The following is a 24,605-nucleotide window of genomic DNA, read 5'->3' on the forward strand; positions in this document are numbered from 1 at the left end:
TTCGAGAAAACGTCCTTACAAGATGGCAACTAGTCCACAAGATGGTTCAACATTTTTGGAAGAGGTGGCGAGTGGAATACTTGAACATCCTGCAAGCGAGAGGAAAATGGACAAGATCTTCTACAAACCCTAAAATCGGAGACTTGGTTCTTCTTAAGGATCAAAATGTACCTATCTTGCAGTGGCCTCTTGGAAGAATCATCAAGACTCACCCAGGCAGTGATGGAATTGTTCGAGTGATGACTGTCAAGACCAGTGACTCTGAATTCCAACGTCCAGCTGTGAAATTGGTACCTCTTCTTTCAATCAATTCAGACCCTTTTAAGTAAGATGCTAGAAATTTCCTTTGAAATTTCGGTGGGCGGTATGTTTGAGCATTCTCAAATTAGGTCTAAACTTAAATTTATTTTAAATAAAATAATACTTGTTTTGTCATTTAAATAATAGATATTTAAATGTTTTGTGTGTAAATAAATCACTGCACTTTTTGGTTCAATTCAGAATAATATTTTAAGTGAGTTCATAAAATAAAATTGTATTAAGTTAAGCCAGACAGAGAGAGAGAGAGAGAGAGATAGGCAGACAATGCAGAGGAATGTGCTGCGTATCCTGCTTATCAGTTCCAGCCGACATGATATAGACTGACCAGTGGTTTTTCCTGTACACTTCTCCAACTCACTCAGTTACTATGCAGTCTTCATGTGAATCAAACATTGAGGGTCTCTGAATCCCTCTAATTATTTTACCATGGGTCTCAGTATCCCATATTAAATCATCAATTATTGACTCTATTGTTTCTACAGAAGTTTTATTTAACCGTGAGGAACATTCACCAGAAGTTTGTGTGCACACAGTGTTATATTTTATTTTCTCAAGAAGTGTTAATCTCCATTACTTGGTATTAACGAACATTCATTAATTTCTTCTCTTCGAGGTCGTGAGTACATCTCTACACATCATTCCTCTCTGTCTATTCCAATTTGGACTTAAATATCTCATCAAGAGAATAGTTTTGATTTGATTTGTAAAGGGTTAATTTAATTTTGTATCATTATAATATTTTCTGAACTCAAATGAATTTATTATTTTTCCAGTAGGTAGTAACTCACTGTTTAGACAGATCAATAAACTTGATTTCTACTATATTAACAAATATCTATTGAACCAGCAATTATTCAGTTTGGTAGCAAAGTCAGGAATTTAATTTTTAATTCCCCTTTGTTCAAACATTGGGTATACGTAAAGTATTATATTCTCTCAATTTCATGTGAAGGGATTTGTAAATCAAACAGTTAAATACTTCAGGAATGTTAAAGGTAACTTGGTCAGAAAGTATTAAAGCACGTAGGTTTTACCTTTTAGAAACATAAGGGTATTTAACTACTGTAATCAAGAAACACTGTCTTAGTATTTGTGAATTCCCATCTACTAAAACCATACAGCAACTACAGTAACTATATTATCTTAATTCAATATTTATGGTGTTTTGGTGAACGTATTTTAATAACATTTGGTCTAAAAGAAGAGCATGGTTTATATCTGACTAAGCCAGGCATTGCTTTGTTACAGACTTTACAAGCAGTGAATTTGAATACAATCAAAACGGGCATGTCACATTTGTATGCATATTGTGTTATATTCACTGTCTTTTTTGTAGCTAAAACGTCCACACTTTTAATGTTTTCAATATTGCTGCTCCCAAAAATAGGCTTCGCACATTATTCATGATGTTTACATTTTTTAGAATTTTCTTATTTTTAGTTTATTGTACTCCACTGCAATGTAAATATGCGTTATTAGTATTGCCAGGGGGAAATATACATACATTTATGTATAGAGGGTAAGTCTATATTACATATACAAGAAAGTAAATTGTAGTAACAAATTTGTTGTAAGAAAAACACCAACCCAATTAGATCAAACAATTAAAATTTAAAATTCTTACACATTTTACAAATAATTTACCCTTGAGAAAGAATACCAATAAAAAGTTAGTTCCTTTTGTCAACTAGATCGTAATGTTCTTGGTGAAAAAAATATCGAGTTTATATATTCACCCAGTAGTAAACAACCAGTAGAAATGCCATTGATTATAATATCCTTGCATAAAACTAATTATGAATAAATAGATTATTAGAATCTTTAAAGTAATAAAAAAGACAAATAAACAATTTAACATTAGCTTTTATTGTGCTCGAATCTGTATATTTATCCCGAAAGGATAAATTAATTGTATCCGCAAAAAAGGGAAAAATCATTATCATACGACATTGACGATTGGAAGTACTCATTCTACAACGTTAAGCATACATTCATCTGTATCAAGCATAGTTACAATCCACATTTAGAAAATGTAAGGCATTGAATCCGAGCCATCCAAATCCAAATTGCGCCGCAATTACCATTATGTACCATTGTACCGGAAGCAACCGCCATATCCTGCGGGGGACCAACATCGCGTGGACATTAGCATACTGATGAAGCCTTCTTGATATTAACTCGATGATATTACAGGGCCTAATGTTACCAAAACATTGGTTACATATTCCTTGGCTTTGACTAAAATTAATTCATATGGCTGAGCTGCAATACGGTATCAGATTTTTTATCATGATCAACGACACAAAAAGATAGATAAAAAATACTCCCTTGTATATTAATTTCACTATCCTAATGGATACAGTAACTTACTAAAAAATTAGGTTAGCTTATGTCGTCTGTGTTAAAATTGTGTTTATCTATTAATCAATTCAAAAGTACCCATGAAATTGTATTAACAATTATTTTGACCTATAAACATGACATATTCCATCGCAATTTTCAGCCACTAACAGCGAGGGTAAGTAAATACAGATTTCCTTCAAAAATTACAGAAAAATGCAGTGTATTTTTACAACCGATATTAAGTTTAAATTGTTTTGATAAATCAAAGCAATTGAAACATTTATAGCTTAGGCTTAGAGCAAACCAATTTGTGTAAAAATACAGAAACTAAGGGGCAAACCATTGCTCTCTTTTTTATAATTCAGCTTAACTTAAGCTTAAACAATATTAAATTGTATCACTAAATGGAACTCAATATGTGCAATATGTAGGAAAAATCTCCAAGAAAAAGTAAATATTATTTTGTTTTAAATAAATACATAGACTCAATAATTTGGTGGCAAACAAAACCAAGTAACTCTCTCTGTGGAAAATCGTAGTACATTGTACGCACTCATATTTGAATTTAGAAATTCATTTACCAGGCTGTTTCCGAATTCAGAGAGAGTATTCTAGTTTACAACTGGCTGTTAGTGCACGATGGCTATTCTAATTAGTATGTAAATGTGGACGTGACATGAAAACCACATGTCACTGGTCCGAACCACAGTCCAAAGTGAGCTAAGTGGCCACAGTCGTGTGGACGGAATAAGTAAACAATGCTATCAGGCAGGTGTTTGTTATTGATTAATAGATGTTGCGTTTTTTAACCATAAGAGATTTAATTGTTTTAGATTTAGAATTAGATAAAAGGATAAAAAAAGGATAAAAAAAGGATAGAGTTAGCAAAATAGGATGAACTTTGATTATTGTAAAACAGTTTGTGTACTATATACCACATTGCATTTTTTTATCATATTTCACACACTACTATGAAACAAACCTTAATTATATTTTCCAATGTCACTTGACTTCTATTATGAGCTTTTAAAACCGCTTAAAGTAGAAACTGTATTGTTCTAACGATAAAGAGAATTTATAGAGCTGCGAGACACAAAAGGTGGGATTGAGAAAAATTTATTTGTGGGGGAAACAGAATAATAAAAGCCGACGAACATTCACAAATCCCCAGAGAGAAAGGACAGGCAGCCTTTCATAACTGTGAACATTGGGCCTGGCTGGATTTAGATGACAATGGGTTGTATTTGGATTGTGGGTAGAAAAAAATCCTATGGTACTTTTCTATTATAGGTCCCGACCACACATTATGTTATGTTCATGGTTAGGTTAGGTTAGTTAGTTTATTTTTGTACATTAAAAAAGTACAAATAAACCTAACCTAACCTAAGATAGTGACAACCAAGGTGTGGTCAGTATAGCAGGGAAGTAGCAATAATATTTTTAAAATACATAGAAAACCACAAAAGTATAGTAAATTATTTCAAGACTGATCATAGATATCCTTCATCGGGGACACCAAAATAATAACAATTCAGTTCAACACCTAAACTACAGGTGGATTTCTCATTATATGGGAAATCTGCAGCTTGTTTTAACTTGGGCTTAATGTCCTATCACACATTAATGCGCTGAGGTTGATTAAATATCTCTTCTATTTCTGAGTGAACTAGTGGACTAATATGTTTGCCACATGTGTTGTGTATGTTTTCCTATTATTTGGCTATTAAACTGGAGGGCATGCAGCGGTTTACAAATAGATCTTTCTATTTAGTCGTAATAGTTTTTAGACCGGAAACACAATTAAATAGGCTATAGTGAGATTGTAAACAAACAAAAATCTCTAGCACAGTGTTTTACAGTTCTCCTAAATAACTTCTTCATTAACAGTTCTCACCTCCCCTGAAAGACCTATACGGGTTTGTCTTCTCAATACGTCAATCTACACATGGGATCTGACCCCTAGTGTAAAAGCATTATCACATGGACATGATCCAATGATGATATCGGGATTGGTTATTGTGCTCGCCTTCAAATCTAAAGGTTGCTGGTTCGCTTCAGGACAAAGTCTATTCTTTGGTGTTATTTGTCATATAGCTATAATTATTTACAGTTATGTACCAAAAACTTTACCTTTGAGTAACAAGATCGGGATTGTACAGTTTCTCAAACAAAATTGTCAATATTTTATTTCTAGAGATGTTCTAACTCCTCTGATGCCAGAAGAAGTCATACGACACGCATTGAAGCATAAACTTCCTACATGCACTGCGATGCGCTCGTGTTCTAGAATGCAATACCTGTCGTGTAGCTGGCTGAATTAACATGTTAATGTGTCTGGCCTGTGTAAATTAACATGTTAGAACTCCTCTGGTGTCTCCTTAACGTTAATTGCGAGTGTAACGTATTATGCAGGAAGTGACCGGACTGTGAATATGGCGTGGTTAAAACTTTAACAATTAATTGTGTGGAAGACACGTTTTAATTAAAGAGACAAAATTCTCAGGTTAAATTTGTTTGATATACTGTACCTTTAATATATTAAAGATAAATTGAGTTAAAAAATTATCCTTCGGCAAACGAAATTTATTATTACTACTAATAGGTTATCGAAATAAATTCATAATTAGTAGTGTTAAAGCGATTTTTTTTGTAGTGTTACTGTTAGATTTCTGATCTTGGTTTGATTATCTGTGCAGCTACATTTTTATAAAGATCACATAATAAACAGAGGTCCCCGGTTCAATCCTATGAACAGTCAGAATTTTAGCATGGATAAAATATTCTCCCTTGTCTATGACTCTCGTACCGTGTTTATATTCAGCTTAAGGTTCACAAAGTTCGTCGCTAACTAAACGAAGTGGAACCTACAATTAATTGTAAATAGAGACAATAAGCAACACTTTGACAATAGATTAGTTTTACGTATTCAAAAATGAAATATGATCGGATTAATTAAATGGAATGAACGATCTGCGTAGCTATGTTACTCCCTGAGATGTGATCGTTGTTAGATGAGCTGTTAATGACCGAAATAAGTCATCTTAGCTTCAGAGCCAAGACCATAAGAAGTCCAATGTTAAAGGATAGCTTCAACCAGTTAAGAATTATTAGAAAGTTACTTTATTGTCAGAGGATTGAACCGTCAGACATGAAGTTGACGCACAAGGATGCGTAGGGTCGAAGTAAAGGGTGAATAATAAAAAAATGAAACCATTAATTTTATTTTGCTGAGTATTTTGAACATAATTATTTATTGAAAGCCAAATATTATATCACAGTAAACTGCACATATAACATTCGACAAAACGCTAACGTTATCATTAACCAACACTGCCGAATATTGGAAAAGCACTATAACTACTAACCTTTCCAATTATATGGTTGCTATACATCTACAGATGACCGAAGTAGATGAAACTTTCAAAGAATTAACTTTCAATCAACTGAAATAGAATCTTATGTTTTTCAATCAGTTTTACTTAGTTCCATCAAAACTTCACATTAGATCGAATAGACTGAATAGTCTGTTCATCACAGGCAAATATTTCATTGCAGTCGGTGATTTCAAATTCGTACATTGCAAATTGCAAACACTTGCTCTACAAAGAGTAAACTGTTCTGTAAAAAATACAACTTGGAAGGTTAATATTAGTTCTAAAGGTGCAGCACAGCGCTGGTAACAGCAGGTGGAGTGTTATTTATTGTTGGACTCAGCAGTTAATCAAACAGTAATGGTGCTCCCCGGCCTCTTCGCAGCCTTAATAGCAAACACTCCTTCTAATCTAATGTAAATTGTACCTTTTGAAACCAATTTATAGAAATTATCAGTTCATCGTCATTTTAAAAATGATTTTGTTAATTTATACACAGTGAGGACATTCAAAACTTAATTTATTTTAAATCAATAATATAATGAAAATTAGGGGGTTGTCTGTCAATCACACAATGACTTCGAATAACAGATTTAATTTTTAAATAGCATAAATAACTGAATATGGTTATTAGCGAATTTCCCTATAGGGAAGTAGCTATTACCGTAGGTGGCACGGTAAGACCTAGACCCGGGACCGATTTACTTTTTCATTTTGATGTCCCCAGAGGCCAAAAACACTATTCGTTCAAATTTTTATATATGTATATATATATATATATATACGTCCGTGAACGCGATAACTTGAGTAATTTTTGTCCGATTTTGATGAAATTTGGTTTAAAGGTGTAAAGCGGGATAATCTTGAATGAGTTCGCGAACCAGCACGATCGGACCATGGGAACGGGGCTTTACGGGGGGTTTTATGGGGTAAAAATTGGTTTTTCTCACTTTTGACCCTCAAAACACAAAATTTCCCAATTTCTCTTTAGACCTTTTTAAAGAGCTTAAAAAAACAAATAATTTAGTATATAAAAGTATTTTTGTTCAAATATTAGTAACGGAGAAAATTAAAAAAATTGTAAATTTAAAATTCCCATGTTATTCTTATGGAGAATATTGTCAAATGTTGTAGTTTGCTTGTTTATGAATATATTTTGATCAAACTTGGCAAATTTATTTATTTTGTACTAAGCTATCAATATTTTACTCAAAAACACACTTTATTAGTTTCCTTGTAGCAGCAAACCTAGGTACTCGTTAAACCTAATGTTATTAAAATATATTTAACTGAAAATCAATTAAGACAAATGGAAATTCGCTTAGTCGGCAGGTTTGCTGCGGCGGGGGTATTTACATTTTAAAGCAACTGTAGTCTCAGCATCAAGTGGTCAGCAGAAGGCTAGAACGAAATATAACTCAGATGTAAACGTTTGTCGAAATACACGCTGAGAATACACGAGTTTTTTTCATTTAATTTATTTCACTGCTTACCAAAACGATACAAGTGGATGGAATTCTGAAGTATTGGTCGTAGGCTTATTTACGTTAATTTATATCACAAAACTAGCTAAAACTTTAGCACGAGAACAGAATGTCTAGAGTACCGTGAAGCTGGCCCGCCCATTCCAGCACACTTTTTTTAAATGTATACAAAAAAGTGTGCTAAAAGTGTGCTCTTTATAACGTCTATTAAAAAAAAGTGTGCTTTTATAATAATTATGATATAATCAATTGTATTTGGGCGGGCCAGAATCACGACTGGCCCGCCCATTTCAGCTACAGATCTATAAACCATACCAAAAAACTGTGCTGAAAGTGTGCTCACAGGATTCATTAATAAAAAAAAGTGTGCCGCCCCCGTTACTTAACAAACAACCCCTAAATGGTAAGGGTAATAAAATGACCCAGCCCGCCCATTTCAGCTACAGATCTATAAACCATACCAAAAAACTGTGCTGAAAGTGTGCTCACAGGATTCATTAATAAAAAAAAGTGTGCCGCCCCCGTTACTTAACAAACAACCCCTAAATGGTATGGGTAATAAAATGACCCAGCCCGCCCATTTCAGCTACAGATCTCTAAACCATGCCAAAAAACTGTGCTAAAAGTGTGCTCACAGGAACCATTAATTTAAAAAGTGTCCCCGCTACCAATCGTATGTAATTTAGCTACACATTAGGTGTCCTATTCCCAAAAATTCTGACGTCACCCGGATTGCAAACAAAAGATCACCTGATTGTGACTGTCAAATTAGTATGCATTTGTTTTGGTTTGATTTGGTTGTTGTTGTTTTTATTATTATAAAAACAATAACAATCAAACCAAAACAAATGCATACTAATTTGACAGTCACAATCAGGTGATCTTTTGTTTGCAATCCGAGTGACGTCAGAATTTGTGGGAATATAGCACACCTATGTTTTTTCCTTCCACCATGGCTACACATATATTATAGTCTGGGTAGTCTTGCGCCACCCCAGCAGCTTGTAAACTATTTAAGTGCTACAGAATTAATGATTAGCCATGGCCCAACTGCGACTTTAAATGTCATATTATTTTTGTTAGCGAATTTCCCATATAGGGAATAAGCTATTACCGTAGGTCTCATGGTAAGACCTAGACCCGGGACCGATTTACTTTTTCGTTTTGAGGTCCCCAGAGGCCAAAAACACCATCCGTTCAAATTCATATATATATATATATATATATATATATATATATATATATTTATATATGTGTCCGTATATATATATATATATTTATATATGTGTCCGTTAGCGCGATAACTCGAGCAAAATTGATCCGATTTTGATGAAATTTGGTAAAAACGTGTAAACCTACATTTATTCGAACGAGTTCGCGAACCAGCATAATCGGACCATGGGATCAGGGGTTTATGGGGGGTTTTATGGGGTAAAAATGGGTTTTTCTCATTTTTGACCCTAAAAACTTAAAATTTCTAAATTTCTCTCTAGACCATTTTGAAGAGCTTAAAAAAACAAATAATTTAGTATATTGAAGTGTTTTTGAATGTTCATTGACTACGGAGAAAATTTAAAAAATTGTAAATTTAAAATTCCCATGTTATTCTTATGGAGAATAAATAAACTGTTCTAGTTTGCTTGTTTATGGATATATTTTAATCAAATTTGGCAATTTGGTTTATTTCATACTAAGCTATCAATATTTTAATTGAAAAAACACATCTCAACATCTTCCCCGTAGCAGCAAACCTAACTACTCACTAAAATTAACGTTATTTAAATAGGAAATAAATCTGAAAATTTATAGGGAATATTTTAGTAGAAATCAAGCCGGGTAAATGGAAATTCGCTTAGGATGCAGGTTTGCTGTGACGGGGGTATTTTTAATTCAAATGTCAAGAAAATAAAAGTGTTTACATTCGAAAAGGAGCATTATGTAACAAAGCCAGGCGGCCAGGCACATTCCACCATAAATTTGAACAGATTAATTATTGTTATCTTTACTTTACGCGAAGAATTCTTCTAAAACTAGCAAGCTTATATTTTACTGTAGCATACTCTAGTAATCTTGATAAATTTAAAAAAATATTTATTTCAAACTTATACTCCTATAATTAATTGTTTATTCCATGTTGTAGGTTACCAGTTTCTTGTCGTAAAAAAATTATTATGTACCCTAAATTACTATCGCTAGCCTGGATACATTTACCGAAACTGAATGCTGTGGTTTTAGACATTGACAAAATTATTAAATGCTAAGCTTTAACCCTTCTAAGGGAAGTATTGTATCCATTTTTAAGATTATGTTTGTTATAATAACTTGGTTATTTGCAGCAACTATACGAATAAATATATTCCCTTTATTCATGGGACTTAAGTTTTTTATTGAGACCTTTTATTCTTTTCTATAATAATCATCTAAGTTATTGGCTTACAATTCCTTTGCAAAATTAGGGTGTGCTGAATCAATTAAATTGGCGTTAATCAACAAATAATGCATACACAGAGTAAGATAAAAGTAGTTCAAAGAAGGAAGTAGGCCTACAAAAATCTCACGATGGTGTAGGCAGGATTCTTCATTTTATTACTCTTGCCAATTAGGGGTTATTTTTTTACTAACGGGGTGGCACACTTTTTTTTATTAATGATTCCCGTGAGCAAACTTTTAGCACAGTTTTTTGGCATGGTTTATAGATCTGTAGCTGAAATGGGCGGGCTGGGTCATTCTATTACCCTTACAAGTTAGGGTTTGTTTGTATAGTAACGGAGGCGGCACACTTTTTTTTATTAATGATTCCTGTGAGCACACTTTCAGCACAGTTTTTTGGCATGGTTTACAGATCTATAGCTGAAATGGGCGGGCTGGGTCATTTTATTACTCTTACCATTTAGGGGTTGTTTGTATAGTGTAACGGGGGCGACACACTTTTTTTTATTAATGATTCCTGTGAGCACACTTTCAGCACAGTTTTTTGGTATGGTTTACAGATCTATAGCTGAAATGGGCGGGCTGGGTCATTTTATTATACCCTTACCATTTAGGGGTTATTTGTATAGTAACGGGGGCGGCACACTTTTTTTTATTAATGATTCCTGTGAGCACACTTTTAGCACATTTTTTTGGCATGGTTTATAGATCTGTAGCTGAAATGGGCGGGCTGGGTCATTTTATTACCCTTACCATTTAGGGGTTGTTTGTATAGTAACGGGGGCGGCACACTTTTTTTTATTAATGATTCCTGTGAGCACACTTTCAGCACAGTTTTTTGGTATGGTTTATAGATCTGTAGCTGAAATGGGCGGGCCAGTCGTGATTCTGGCCCGCCCAAATACAATTGATTATATCATAATTATTATAAGAGCACACTTTTTTTAATAGCAGTTATAAAGAGCACACTTTTAGCACACTTTTTTGTATACATTAAAAAAAAGTGTGCTGGAATGGGCGGGCCAGCTTCACGTCACTAATGTCTAGTTATACGCATAGTCGAATATAAAAAGAAATGGAAAGTTTTTTATTTAGACAGGCAAAAGTTAGTGCCACGTGGCCCTTTATTACACTTAACCTGTAAAATATATTACAAATCATCTATACAACCTCCTCTATGCACAATGTACATGTATGTATTGAAATATACATTTTCACCACACTATGATGTTTTTGGCTGTATTACATACGTTAATTGGTGGCTGAAAGTTACGTTTTGCTGGCCATGCCAGCTGTCATCGAAATTTGGGGACCGAGCAGGTTTTTACAGGCCGGGGCCGCAAAATCAGCTGTCCGCTTACTTACTTAAAACATGAATGCATTTTAAATACACAATCAAAATCCATAGCATTGCAATAGAATTGTGTTATTGTCGCCGTTGCCTAGCAACTATTTATTTTTATTTTTGCTGATTCCTCAAATTATTTCTTTACATAACCTTAAAGTTGTAGTTGTGTTGACTATCAGTGTGCATTATTATAATGGTGAATAGTGGTAATCGGGTATAGTGTGGTGAAAAATAGCGTTCGTACCACGGGCCGAAATGGTTTTGCAGCTCTCGATCGATTTAAGTTCTCGACTTCGTCTCGAACTTAAAAACTATCTCGAGCCGGCAAAACCTCATTTTCGGCCCTAGGTACGAAATATACTATTATTAAGTTCGAGTCTTTGTTGCAAGTAGACTTCATATCTTGTTTGTTTGTATGTTGTATGTTGTATGTTGTTTGTATGTTGTATCAAAGGTATGTAACACCTAAAGTGCGCTGATGTTGACCTAATGTCTCTTATGGGTGTGAGCTGGTATAGCACTAAGTCGATCCCGAGGTACCGGGTTCAAATCCCACCAATCACCAATAGGTGTTATCCAAGTGATAATGGCACGACCTTCGAGACCCATCCTGAAATATTGTTTCCATTGGCCTTGGCTAGAGCCTTTTAGCATGTGAAGGTAGAGCATATAAAAAATGTTTTTATTTTGTTTAGGAGTAGATTTTCGATGATTTCTATACTTTTAGGTTATACAATCAGATAAAAAGCTATTGTGTGTGTAGATAATTTTATTTGGTGCAATATTGTCGAAATAAATTAAATAAAAAAATCAATGGTAAACAACAATCCCTCCTCTACGTAACCGGACAGAGACAACCCTAAAATTGTCTTCTTCTTTTCGTAAGGATAAGAAATCTATATGGCAGTATTTTAAATGTATGATTTTTTTATCTAATACAACATTTAACAGAAAAATTAACAAATCCAAGCTCAAACCCTAGTTACAAATGTCTCTAACTGTTTACCCGCGCCGCGTTGAGCTGACTACATTGGCGGGAGTTGATTTTCATGTTTGGCGGTAATCCCTAATCCCCATATTCCCACGGGAGTCATACCCCCTCTCCCACTACAAACCTCCGCCATCAACAGGGGATTGTTGATTTCCCCACTGAACAAGTAGACAAGCGATTACTTCAAGCCCAAAATCAATAAGTTGTGTCTAAACTGTTTGAATCAGAAATAAATTTACTCCCGTACATTTTAGTTGATAACCAATTCAGCTACTAGTAAATTATCTTTATGGTCAAATATGTTCACGAATTTCAAAATAAAAAAAGGTTATCACTAAATTATTTTATTAAGTAGAGACCTAAACCGGATGAAAGTGAACCTAAAATTTACTTCAGCGAATCCACGAAGATGGTAAATCTATAAGAGAGTAGCCAAACTTTAGAATGTAAAATCAAACCGTTTGATTGAGGTTTAAAACGTTCTGCTACTAAGAAATACAGTTTTCCTAATCACACCCAAATTGTCAATGTTGAAAAATTGAAAGGGGAATTTGTAGCATCTTTTACTTCTACAAAACCTAAAAGAGGAAAGTAAATACAAATTCAATTCCAACAAACTTTATTAGCCTTGGGAAAGCCCTGATTATACCTGGTCCATAAATGGATGTATAGACGGCTACTTCAGTATACTATGTTTTTTACTACAATAACAAAACAATAATTTTGTTAGATGGCTTGGAAGAAAGATAAAATGTTTTCTTAAATTCAAATTAAAGTTGTAGTAAATGAAAGCCCTTAATTTGTATTGAAATCGCATCAATCCATTTAGCCCACCAAATATTCGTTTATAAGTTTGAAACCTCTACAAATACTAAACAAGTTTTAGTTTTAGGGTGAGTTCACCAATAAAATACGTGAGTTCCCACTAGAATCGGAGTGGAAAGAGACGATATTGTAGTATATTCAAGAGAACAACCATCAGCGAATATTTGTATCAGAAACACAATTTTTTTACTACAGTACACTAATGTGGGTTCAATTACTTAGTCTTTTAATTTAAAAACGAACTCCCTCCATTTTTATAGGGCCATCTGGAATCCATCGGCTGTTAGTGTGCATCATAATTTTACATTACTTTAATTTTGTAGTCGATTGCTCAAGCAAGTAACAGGACTGTTAAACTATTTCATTGTCTTTGATATAGGAAAAGTATGGTTTTTAGTGTTGTCAGAAGAAATCATTTATAAAATAACAGAAACAACTTCCTGATAATAATGTTATTCACTCATTGGAAAATGTCTGGAATTTTTAATGATATTAATGAGTGTGTTAATAAAATAAGAAAATTATAAACGTAAGTAACGTAGTGACGTAGTAACGTAATGTATAGACGTAGTGATTCTTTGAAGAAAAGAAGAATTCGTTTACTTTGTTTAGTTTTATCATCTATATAAATAAAATTAGAGTTTTGTCTGTACATTGCTTAGAATAATGAACTTTTTGGTTATTTTTACATTTCATAGGTCAGAGAAACCGAATCAAACCTTATCTCAATTTCTGTCTGTCTGTCTGTCTGTCTGTCTGTCTGTCTATCTGTCATTCTCTTGGTAACGCTAAAATACGCACTTTATTACAACTACTCCTCAATAACTATAGCACTGTCCCGCCTGAAACTTATTTTCCAAATACTATACATATATGAGATGGTTTTAGACGTATTTCATCGAATATGAGACAGTTAGATATTTAACAGTAAACCCTTGAAAATCAAGTTTTTGTCGATTTTTGACGTGGAATTTCTGGAAGCCCATGTTAACCTTATGAGAAATGAAATTATTGAATCTTAACAGCTGTTTCAATTAAACAAGTTGGTTCTGTTCTGTGATGTTCAATAGCATTAAAGTTACAAGGATTACCAACAGGGTGCAGCACTAGCACTATTATTTCTTTTACATTTATGACAACAGCTAATTTGCAACCTGGAGGCGAGTGAGCGTAGCGAACGAGCTAACCTGAAGGCAAGTGAGCGTAGCGAACGAGCTAACCTGAAGGAAAGTGAGCGCAGCAAACGAGCTCCAACATACAGGTGAGTGAGCGTAGCGAACGAACTTCAACCAGGACGTGATTGAGCCATGCAAACGAGATCAGATAGTAAAAATAAAAGTAAGCCTACCGTTATAGGATCGACCGGCAGACACAGAGGTAATTTAACCTTTTATTGATTGTCATACCGATCCGGAACAACAAAAAACAACATAAAATGAAGCTATGTATAATAGTTTGGCCAGCATATCTTAAAATATGCAAACCAACTGCTGTTCTTTATATAAGAAGGTTTCAACTGAATATTATAAGATCCCCGTGCGTAGAACGGGTACACAGCTAGTAAGAAACTATTAACGCTATTAATGAGGCGAGGTCCATAGGTCTTTTAAATGCACATGAGCAAAATAATAATGCATAGCTGTGTAGCTTTGTTACTAAACTTAGCGGTTTATTAGTAAGAACCATTTATTTATGATCAAGAGACAGCTGGAATTTCAAACTATCAACAAAAAAATTAACTGACAACTGATATCGAACCTGCGATCGAACCGACGACTTATAGGTTATAAGGGTCAGCTACTCAGCTTAAAAATACTGTAGTTGAAAACACCCCAGGTGTACTCTTAGTTAAAACGTTCTGCAAATGGATTTTTTTAACGTTAAAAAGATTTGTTATCTCAAACATTTAATTTTTGGATACCTAGATTTTGGTTTGTCAATACATATAGAAAATGTATATTGTTTCAAAATTGCTACCTCAAACAATATATGAAGGCAAACAAGTAGGGAATCATATTAAGCTATGATATATTGCCCGGTTAACCAAATGTGCAAATCCTCCCCTTTTGTGTACTATGTAATGTAAAATGAATCGCAAGATACACATGGGGGAGACCACATTAGCAGTACCAGATCTACCCGCACATTTACATGTTAATTTCGTCTGTTCGTGTGAATTAACATGTTATTGTGATTACAGTTACACTGTGCATTCAACCCCTATTGTTGTATTGCATGTGTAAATGTTTCAACTGTATAAGTTAGGGTTGGGTTTAAGTAGTTAAGCTACTTTCAATGAGGGTACGTGTATTGTGTTTTACTTTTTTTACAAATAAATCCTGATAAGTAAACCCTATTGTAGAGCTCAAAACACAAATAATGCTGTATATTAAAGCGTTTTTTATACCTAATAGCTACGGAGAAGACTAAAAAAAACCATTTTAACATCGTTGTGTTGTTGTGGAGAAGAGTAAACCGTTGTATTTTGCTAGTTTGTGGATATATTTTAATGGAATTTGGCAATGTTTTTAATTTCTAACTAGGCCATAAAAAACCCCCTCTTTATTACCTTCCTAGCACTAAGTGCTCATCTCTACTGTCATTTGAAAAGGAAATAGTTATGAAACTATTAAGCATAAATCGTTAGTAAAAATTTCAATTAGGCAAATTGGAGTTGTTTATCCTTCAGGTTTTTTGCGGAGGTATTTTTTGTCATAAACGCCATTATTGTGGAACAGTCGTCACTACTGACTGATTCATTGTAGTTAAACAGCTACTAAGTGGGGAATTGACGTAACTATCAACTGAATTCTAAAAAAAAAAAAACTTTTAAAACACACATCGGAGATGCAGTGTCGTCGAGGAAAGTAGCGCTTAAGTATTTACAAGCCAGATGTCTGTCGAGTGTTTAAAAGTGTTTTTTCTATCAGGACGATGCAACTGCTTTCCTCAGCAAATTCAGTCCTCTAAAAAGCTTTGTAGAGTTGAAATACTCAACACAGAAGTAAATCTCGTGTTTCTAGAATGTACTTTTGACATTTGTAGCAATGGTGTATTTTAAATGTGTATTATTTATTAACAATGACCGAACGGCTTTTTAGTGACATGGATCTCTAATACAGAAGAAGTTTTACTCGCCTAAGAAATTCATTATTTTTAGTTTTCTAGATTAGTGTTGTACTTTGTGTGGAAATGTTTACATTCAATGGTGATTTTATGTATTTTCCCAACTATAATATTTAATTATTGAATTAAATTACCTTAAGCCTCTGTCGCGCCCGCGTTCGCGTTCGCAAAGTCGCCGCGACGTTAACGTACCAATTCGTGATATGTGTATATAACGATATGTATAAACTATATATAATGTGTAAATAGAACTTCTCGTTTCCCTGAAGATGCCACACACTGTGGCGAAATATATTGGAGAAATATAACTTCATCCTGCAAGAACAAAGGCTTAATGTAACCATAGATAAAAACATAGTGTTTTATCTATGATGTAACTTAGTTAAATAATTCAATTTACATTTAATGTTTTTTCTTGTGTAATTTGGAAATTAAACTCTTGCATAGTTTTTAAATTTGTCTTGTTGGTTGTGGAATGATGAGTTATTAATATTGTATGCATACATATGCATATATAAATTGACTATTCATTCATTTCGCATGGCTTTTAGCAGCTTAAGTTGTCCAATACAGAAAACAAATCTGTTGGAGCTATAGTCCTAACAGTTGAGGTCGCATTACAACTACCAGATTTATCAAATACTCAAAAGAAATAAGGCAAGACGTAATTAGCTGAATTTTAACCCATAACTTCCAAAACAAGATGCTCGAACAACTAAAGTAGCCAATAATTTCCATGATAATTATTTTAATTTCAAGATGGTCGAAACAACTGTTTAATGTGTTTTAGAATTACCCGATCATGTCAATAATGCAAAACCAATTTTCTTTGGTGATTGGTGAGATTTGAACCAGGAACTCCATGTAAAAAAGTCTATACTGTGTTGTTATTCATATGTGTTTGAAAACATATTATGATGTTTTAATTTAACTTGCGATAACACTACATATACTCTTATCCATTACACCGTAAAACCCCATCTGTATTAATTATCTTTGAAATTGTATTACGTTTCAACTTTTAACCTTTTGTAATTTGAAGTAATTGAGATAATTTTTTTAATATAAAACTCTTAAGGCTCAAAATACACTTTTTGCGTCAAAAGTGTTACATTTCAAAACAGAATCAATGTCAGTAATATCCAGTGGCGCCACGTTTTCTTGACAACAATACAGTAATAAAGAGCACAATTTGTCTGCTTTATTAAATTCTCGACCATAACTTGAAATATTGTGTGTGTAATTCTTTGGAAAATAACCCCAAAGATATTATGAACATTTTTGAGCACGGCTAGTGTAGTGCTTAGATTGTGAGACTTCATTCTCGGAGACACGGGTTCAAATAACGCCGATCAAAAACACTATACTATGTGATTTGATGGTTAGAGAGCCCATTTCAGTTTATGGATCGCCCTATTCAGAAAACAGTAGAGAACCTTTATTTTAGCTTCACTAGAATCCATACCATGATTAAATGGACTTTATATCCACAAATTAAACAAAATAATTTGGAACTTTACGAATAGGTACTAGTTATTTGTGTGTGTGTGTGTGTGTGTGTGTGTGTGTGTGTGTAGATTTGTGATACCTGCGATCGGGTTTTTATGGAATTTGGAATATAGGTAATCCATTGAATCTCCTGGATTTTTTTATTTTTGTTAAATTTTGATTTTTAATGGTGATTTCCCCCATAAAACCCGTAACAATTACAAAGACCAAGCTCAAACAATTATACCTGAAAATTTTATGTTAAATCCTCTTAACCTTGAAAATGGTGCCACACTAACGCTGTAAAGATTACGGTTTATACGTTATTGCGATTGTCTCCATAAAGCTCCAGAATTTCTCCCTCCGTTCTCCCAATTGAATTGTTTTTATTATGAAAGTAGTAGTATGTTTAATTTTATTGTCAAGATAATGGAAGAAATTATGTATAAGTTTGCTGTAATACCGTTATGATGTATACTACTTTCTCTGTTCCAGGCGCCCTGGTCCGCAGTCTCCGCATCACAGAGCACCCTTCGGACCGAGTGGTCCCCAGGAACGACCCCGTCACTCTGGAATGTCACGCAGAGGGGGATCCGCCCCCTTCGATCACGTGGTACAAGGATGGTCGTCCCCTGGGGTCGGAGGCTCGCCACCGCACCGTGTTACCCGCTGGAGGTCTACTCTTCTTGAGGGTGCTGCAAGGCAAACGGGAGTCTGACGGCGGAGTGTACTGGTGCGAGGCTAGCAACCCCTCGGGCACAGTGAGGAGCAGAAACGCCACCTTGAGTGTAGCGGGTGAGAGCATTGATTATGTACTATAATAAATGTAAGTCATGATGTGTTAATCTTTGAACAAGTGAAACAGCGGTTCAAGTGGCAAAGAGTGAGTACTGATGAGTGGTAGCCGGGTCCGCCCTAGCGTTCATTGCGCGAACTACTTTTAGTCATCACTTTTCTTGTGTATTGAATTTTAAAACTAGCAGCTTTATCCGTGCTTTGCTGCGGGGCAAAACTTATGATTAAAAAAGGCCTGTATATCTTTGTACCAAATTAAATTGAAACACTTAAATGTAGTGCGATTATTTTACCAAAAATATCCAACCTACGATTACTAAGTAGGGGTTTTTGTTGATTTTTGCCGCAGTTGTGAATGAAAACGTTAAGAGTTGAGTGGCAGGTAGCATAAAGAATCTGTCTCCCAACAGCTTTGATACGTTAAGTATGAAAATTCACTTAAAAATTCCATCAATATCGTACAATACCAAGTTTTGAACTTACGTTGACTTATTAACAAATACTTTTGGCTAGGACTTAATAGCAAAAGACATTCTCTAAGGAATAAATACCGGGGAAAATGTGTAATGTGGATATTTTTCGCTAGTTTTTCTAGTTTTCCTGGAAGGCAGTGTTTATCATCCAGAAGCGTCACCGTTAGAACCACAGAGATACAGACATAATTTGAGATTCATTTGAAATTCTTATTTCTTCTTATTTCGTTTTGAATTCTTATATTATACAACGTATAAATTACTAACAATTCAATAATCATACGCAAGTAAGAAACCAATTGAATTTTCCATATAGATTACAACACTCAACAGAATGAAAAACTGCTATAAAATACTACGGTGTTTAGAAATTTCCTCTGTGCGACACCATAAAATAATAAAATCCCCACGTCTTGTCCGGGGATCTCAAGAGGAGCTTTCCCTTCGATTGTATTTTCAGGTTGAGCAGGTTCTGGAAATCCCCACGTTCCCGTAAGTGCCGAGACGGCGTGCCTCTTATCAAAATTTATACTCCTGTAAACCCCCCCCCCCCCCGTACAGACTTTATAGATGGCAGTAAAGTATTCGAATCCCATCCAGGTCTGTAGTAAAACCCAGCTTAGTGAGCAGAAATACAACGTAAAACGGGGCAATTTTGAGATACAGACAGAACGCAACTTCAATTTGTGTGAGGGTCTGAGACGAAAATCATTTAAGAAATTTCTGTTCAAAATGAGAGTTTTCGAATGACTTTATTTAGTTTTCCGGTTGTTTGTAGACTTAAGTATACGTTGATGGTGAAAACATAGACAAACATGTCCCTGCTTATATTTACATATATGTTTAACCAGACAATAACGTCAAGGGGTTTTACGCAACCTTAAACTGTTTCAACGAACTTCCCACGCAAGGATATAGTCCAGAAAACAGCTGTTTGCCGCCAGATTAATCAAATGGGGTTTCAGTACGTACTACTATAATATACTGGAATGAGTTTTTACTGGACACCAACCAGCTGATTATATTATATTTGGCAATGAGTGGTTATAAACAAACACTCAACTTCGTCTTACACGGGAACGACTACACTCGTCCGGTAAACACATATTTTCAGGACTAGTAACGTATTGTATTTGGCAATGAGTGGTTATAAACAAATACATAACATCTCTAGAGGTTACGAGTATCCAATTACCTATTTACGTGTGTACTATTTCCCATCCTTACATTTTATGATGCTTCTACTTTGTGCATTCAAATCCTTAGATCTTGTTAATAGTTTACCAATCCAATAGAATTGGATCAATAGGTCAAGTATTATAATGATAAATATTATATTTAAAACAAATATAACAAATAAATATTTTTGTATTTCGTACAAAACCCTTCTTCCACGTCCTTTAAAATTACTGAATCCAAATACTATTAATTACTGTCGTGGCAGAAAATATTTAAGTACTTAATTCTCACTGATTGATGAAAACGAGACAAAGAAACGTTGAAAATGGAACTGAACACAATTGATTGAATCACATTGTCATCGAATGTCCATTGTTGGATTTATCTCCGTTGAAACAGACACAGAGCCTTTCAGTTTTAACATGACTCTTAATTGATTTGTTTTTAAATGTGGATTAGTAAAAACAATTCATTCTTGTAGATTTATTATTCTTATAGATCAGCTGAAGGAATCTTTATTTCCGGTTTATGTAAAGGGTGTTTGGTTAGTATATGTTTCTTTTAAATTAATTTGTTGTAAACTGTTGGTTGTTTTTTGGTATTGCAACCAAAGACTTGAGAAAAATCAAAATCCACCCTAAAATAAGAAATGAAAACTAAGATGGATACTGCGCACTTAAACATTACTAAAATCAAACCATAAATCAGGCTTCATACTTTACAATGAGACAAAAAGTCTACTCGCACTGTTCAATGTCAATAGTTGTTTTGATAGGATCTAGGATGCACTACAGAAAATTGTAAACATACATTCTTCTTTAAATGAATACTAACTATTAACTAGTAAATAAAACTACACACGATGTTAATGTTAATGAGGCTTTTAAGAATGATGAGTTAGAATAACACAATATTTGAATGCTTTGTTTAAATATAGTGTTTCTATAGTCTATATAATTTTAAGAGAGATTATATTAAAAACTCGATGAAACTCATTATTTGAGCCAAAACAGCCCTAACTCATTGCGAGGAACCCCACTTTCCTTTCATTGTACGATGGTATGCTATTGAAAAGCTTCCAAGGATATTATAAGCTTTGTTCTCGTAGTTTACGATAAACTGGCAGATTCTTGTGGTCGCTCAGTATCATAAACGACCACTCTCTTCTTGCTATGAGGGTCGTTTAGCAGAATTGATATCATTCCATGTCAACAATAGTTACGATAAATTGCATATAAAAAATTAAAATTATTATCTATATCATGATATTGCTTTAAAATAGAATAAATATATACGTGCATCGCAGTTATCTACCAAGTTTTTTTTTTACGTGAAAAATAGGGCGTATTAATATTTGTGTATTTTCTTCTTGTTGTGTAATAGTGGTTTGTAAGTGTATAAAAAGTGTTAACACAAATTCAGTACACATCTATTATGTACTGTGATAGACTTTGGCGCATTCTGACGGAGCTTTACTTTGACAATCACACTTTTTATTCTAAAATGGGATTTAACATGAGAGTGGAATATCTAGTTTTATTCATAGCTGTGGGTAGTAGTAGTCTTTGGAGAATTAAACGTTTTACCTGATTCAATTGGATTACTCATAAGTTGTATACAGTTTCCCCTTATTTTATTATTTAGTGTAAGAATGGTATGGATAATAAAATAATTAGTATCATAGATTAAACAATTAGTCTATGTTAGTACTCAATCCATAGTAAGACCTTTTCCTTTCTTTACACATGTATGAATATTGTTAACTAAAAAGGGATTGATTAGGCCTACACAATCTTACGTTGCTAATAAACGATTTATGTTGTTGTGTTGCGTACTAAAACATTTATGTTGCTAAATAAATAGTGACGTTTATTTAATTCAAAAAACAAAAAAAGTTTACAATTTTGATTTGGAAGATGAGTAGATATAATACCAGAATATGACCCCACTTTCGGCGTTTTTGGACCTAGGACTTTTGAAATTTTTTGGCGAAAAAACACCCCAAATAGCTATAATATGATGATTTTACCCCATTTTTGGCGTTTTAGAGGCTATATGGGGGCATTTTTTGGTTAAAAAATGTTATTAATACTGAAAAAACAAGCCTGGAAATGAAGAGCTTTTTTTGACCACTTTTTTTAAAACCCAGCTCTCGGCACGTGAACTCGGACGCGCTCCCGACCCATAGGTTACTTCTGATCCCCAGCGATGACAAACTAAAAGTCTTATGAAAAAATGTTAGAAACAAAAATTGAGGAACATCTAATCATCTATACTTCTTCCACTGAAAGTTTTTCTCTGACCGAAAAATAAAAAAAATCCTCGCTTACTTACTTTTTCATGTTTGCTTTGAGTAACCTTTTTATATTTTCCTTAATTAATAATTATACAGTGGCATAAATTAAATTATATTTATATTTTATTAAACAGTAGTTTATGTAGAATTTTAATATATAAATTTTATGCTATAAATATTTTTTTTAGAAGCTAGACAAACATGTAAGTGATAGGAGGCGCATCACTTTGAACATCGTCATGCCCCCGACAGTGCCGTGCTGGTAATACCTAGAGTTTGAAACTATTGCTATTGTTGAAATTATATTATAACACATTTACATACAAAAGAAACTGGTAAATGGTTTTAAATTGTTTAACTTTTTATGCTGTATTATTATGTTGAAGGCTATTTTGGTTGCTGGAATTTTAGCTGTTTTGTTGTATATCAAGCCTTTTTTTTAGATATAAGTATTTTTAAACAATAAATCAGACCTTTATTTACTAATGCTATTATTATATTACAATGCATTGGCATACAAATGAAAATGGTTTGATTTATTTGTACTCATATAAAATAATATAATTCTTTTGAGTTATAGGGATGTCTGGTGATTAAATCACAAATTTAGAATATTTAATAATGGACTTTTAAAATAATGGAATTAAGTATAGACTTATAACATTTTCATGATAAGTGTTTGATTTATTTGTACTCATTTAAAATAATGTTAAAATAGTATTTGATTTTTATGTTGTATTATTGTTTTTTGTTGTTTAAAAGTTGGAACTAACATAGTGTACCTAAATTTAACCATTTGTCGTATCTCAAGCAGTTTTTGAGAAATAAGCATTTTAAAACGATAAAGTCACACCAGTAATGCATGGAGTTTGTAACCATTACCAACACTGATATTATGTTATAATACATTGTCATACAAATGGAACCATTTAATTTATTTACTAAATGGTACTCATATAAGTTTTAGATTTTTAAATTTTTACCCTGTATTATTGTTTTATATCAAAAGTTGAAATCAATGTAGTGTGCCTAAATATGTTTATTTACTGTATCTCAAGCAAATAGATAGAATAGGATAAAGAGGTGTTTTTGGTGTTTTACCTATGAGAATAACATGGGGAGATTTTAAGCCACTTTTTAAAAAATCGTGCTTATTTATACATTTCTATATAAATGTCCAACTCCAAAAATATTTTCAATCCATATTAATGTCTGTATCATGTGAGATTTGTACCAGTTGGTTTGAAATATTTATAAATATAATGTGTTGCTGGAATCACCTTAAATGGCAAGAAACACATAGTGTTGGGACCTCTGGTAAAATATTGGATTTTTTCTAGTTTGGATTAAATATTTGTGAAAAATTGAAAAAATATGTTTTTTACTCAACTATTTTAGCGTCTTGAAACATGTATTACCGAGGAATCAGGCAAATATTTCGTGCCGAAATTATATTTTACCTTACGTGAGAACTTGGAATCATTATTTAAACTCAGTCCTGCTCCACAGTATCATTGCAGGCTTGCTTCTTGTCCCAAGTGGTGAATTGTGTACAGTTTATGTGTGGTGCAAAGACTGGGTTTTCTTTTTAGTTGTGACCAGCTCATTCCTAAGATGCTAGATGGTATCCACTTTGCCTCTGAACATAAGTAAATTGTAATCTTCAGTTTAGGACTTAAAATTAATGTCGGATGCGATGCTTCTTTAATCGGAAGTTTGGGTTGTGATGAGCTCAACCCCTATCACCAATATCAGCATAGATCCATTGAACTATTATGTGTTATTGTACTTTGTGCTGATTAATATGTGTTTGGTAAATTAGCATGGCACAACACACAATCCCACATCTTGCTAATCGTAGTTGGTAGTTTAACTTAGCAACGATAATAACAAATTATTATGTCATTGCATTATTATGTCATGTCGGGGGTCTATTTGGTGGTCAAAGTAGAAGTAGGGAGCATTGACTTTCTACAATCATGATGAGATATCCAGCCAGAGCCTCAGACTGTAATAAAAAAATAGATGAAAATGCAAACTCTAAAGGCCCTGACGACCATGTTGTATACTTCCAGGCTGGAACAACCTTTACTTGGAATATTGTATATAAATTGTTTGTATACATAAGACTCTTG

The 24,605-nt window shown here is 33.6% G+C and overlaps 1 protein-coding gene across 1 annotated transcript in view; it reads left to right on the forward strand.

The window, feature by feature from the left end:
- The window catches only part of LOC129003649 (protein sax-3-like), a 107,897-nt gene that overhangs the window by 51,542 nt on the left and 31,750 nt on the right, over positions 1-24,605 (forward strand). The window contains exon 3 of the mRNA XM_054431948.1: positions 18,223-18,522. Within this exon, the coding sequence (XP_054287923.1) occupies positions 18,223-18,522 (300 nt within the window). The remainder of the gene's footprint in view (positions 1-18,222; positions 18,523-24,605) is intronic.

The sequence above is a fragment of the Macrosteles quadrilineatus genome, unplaced genomic scaffold (genome assembly GCF_028750875.1).
Source record: "Macrosteles quadrilineatus isolate MER2022 unplaced genomic scaffold, UCM_ALF_1.0 Scaffold_9__3_contigs__length_116548681, whole genome shotgun sequence".
Classification (NCBI taxonomy): domain Eukaryota; kingdom Metazoa; phylum Arthropoda; class Insecta; order Hemiptera; family Cicadellidae; genus Macrosteles; species Macrosteles quadrilineatus.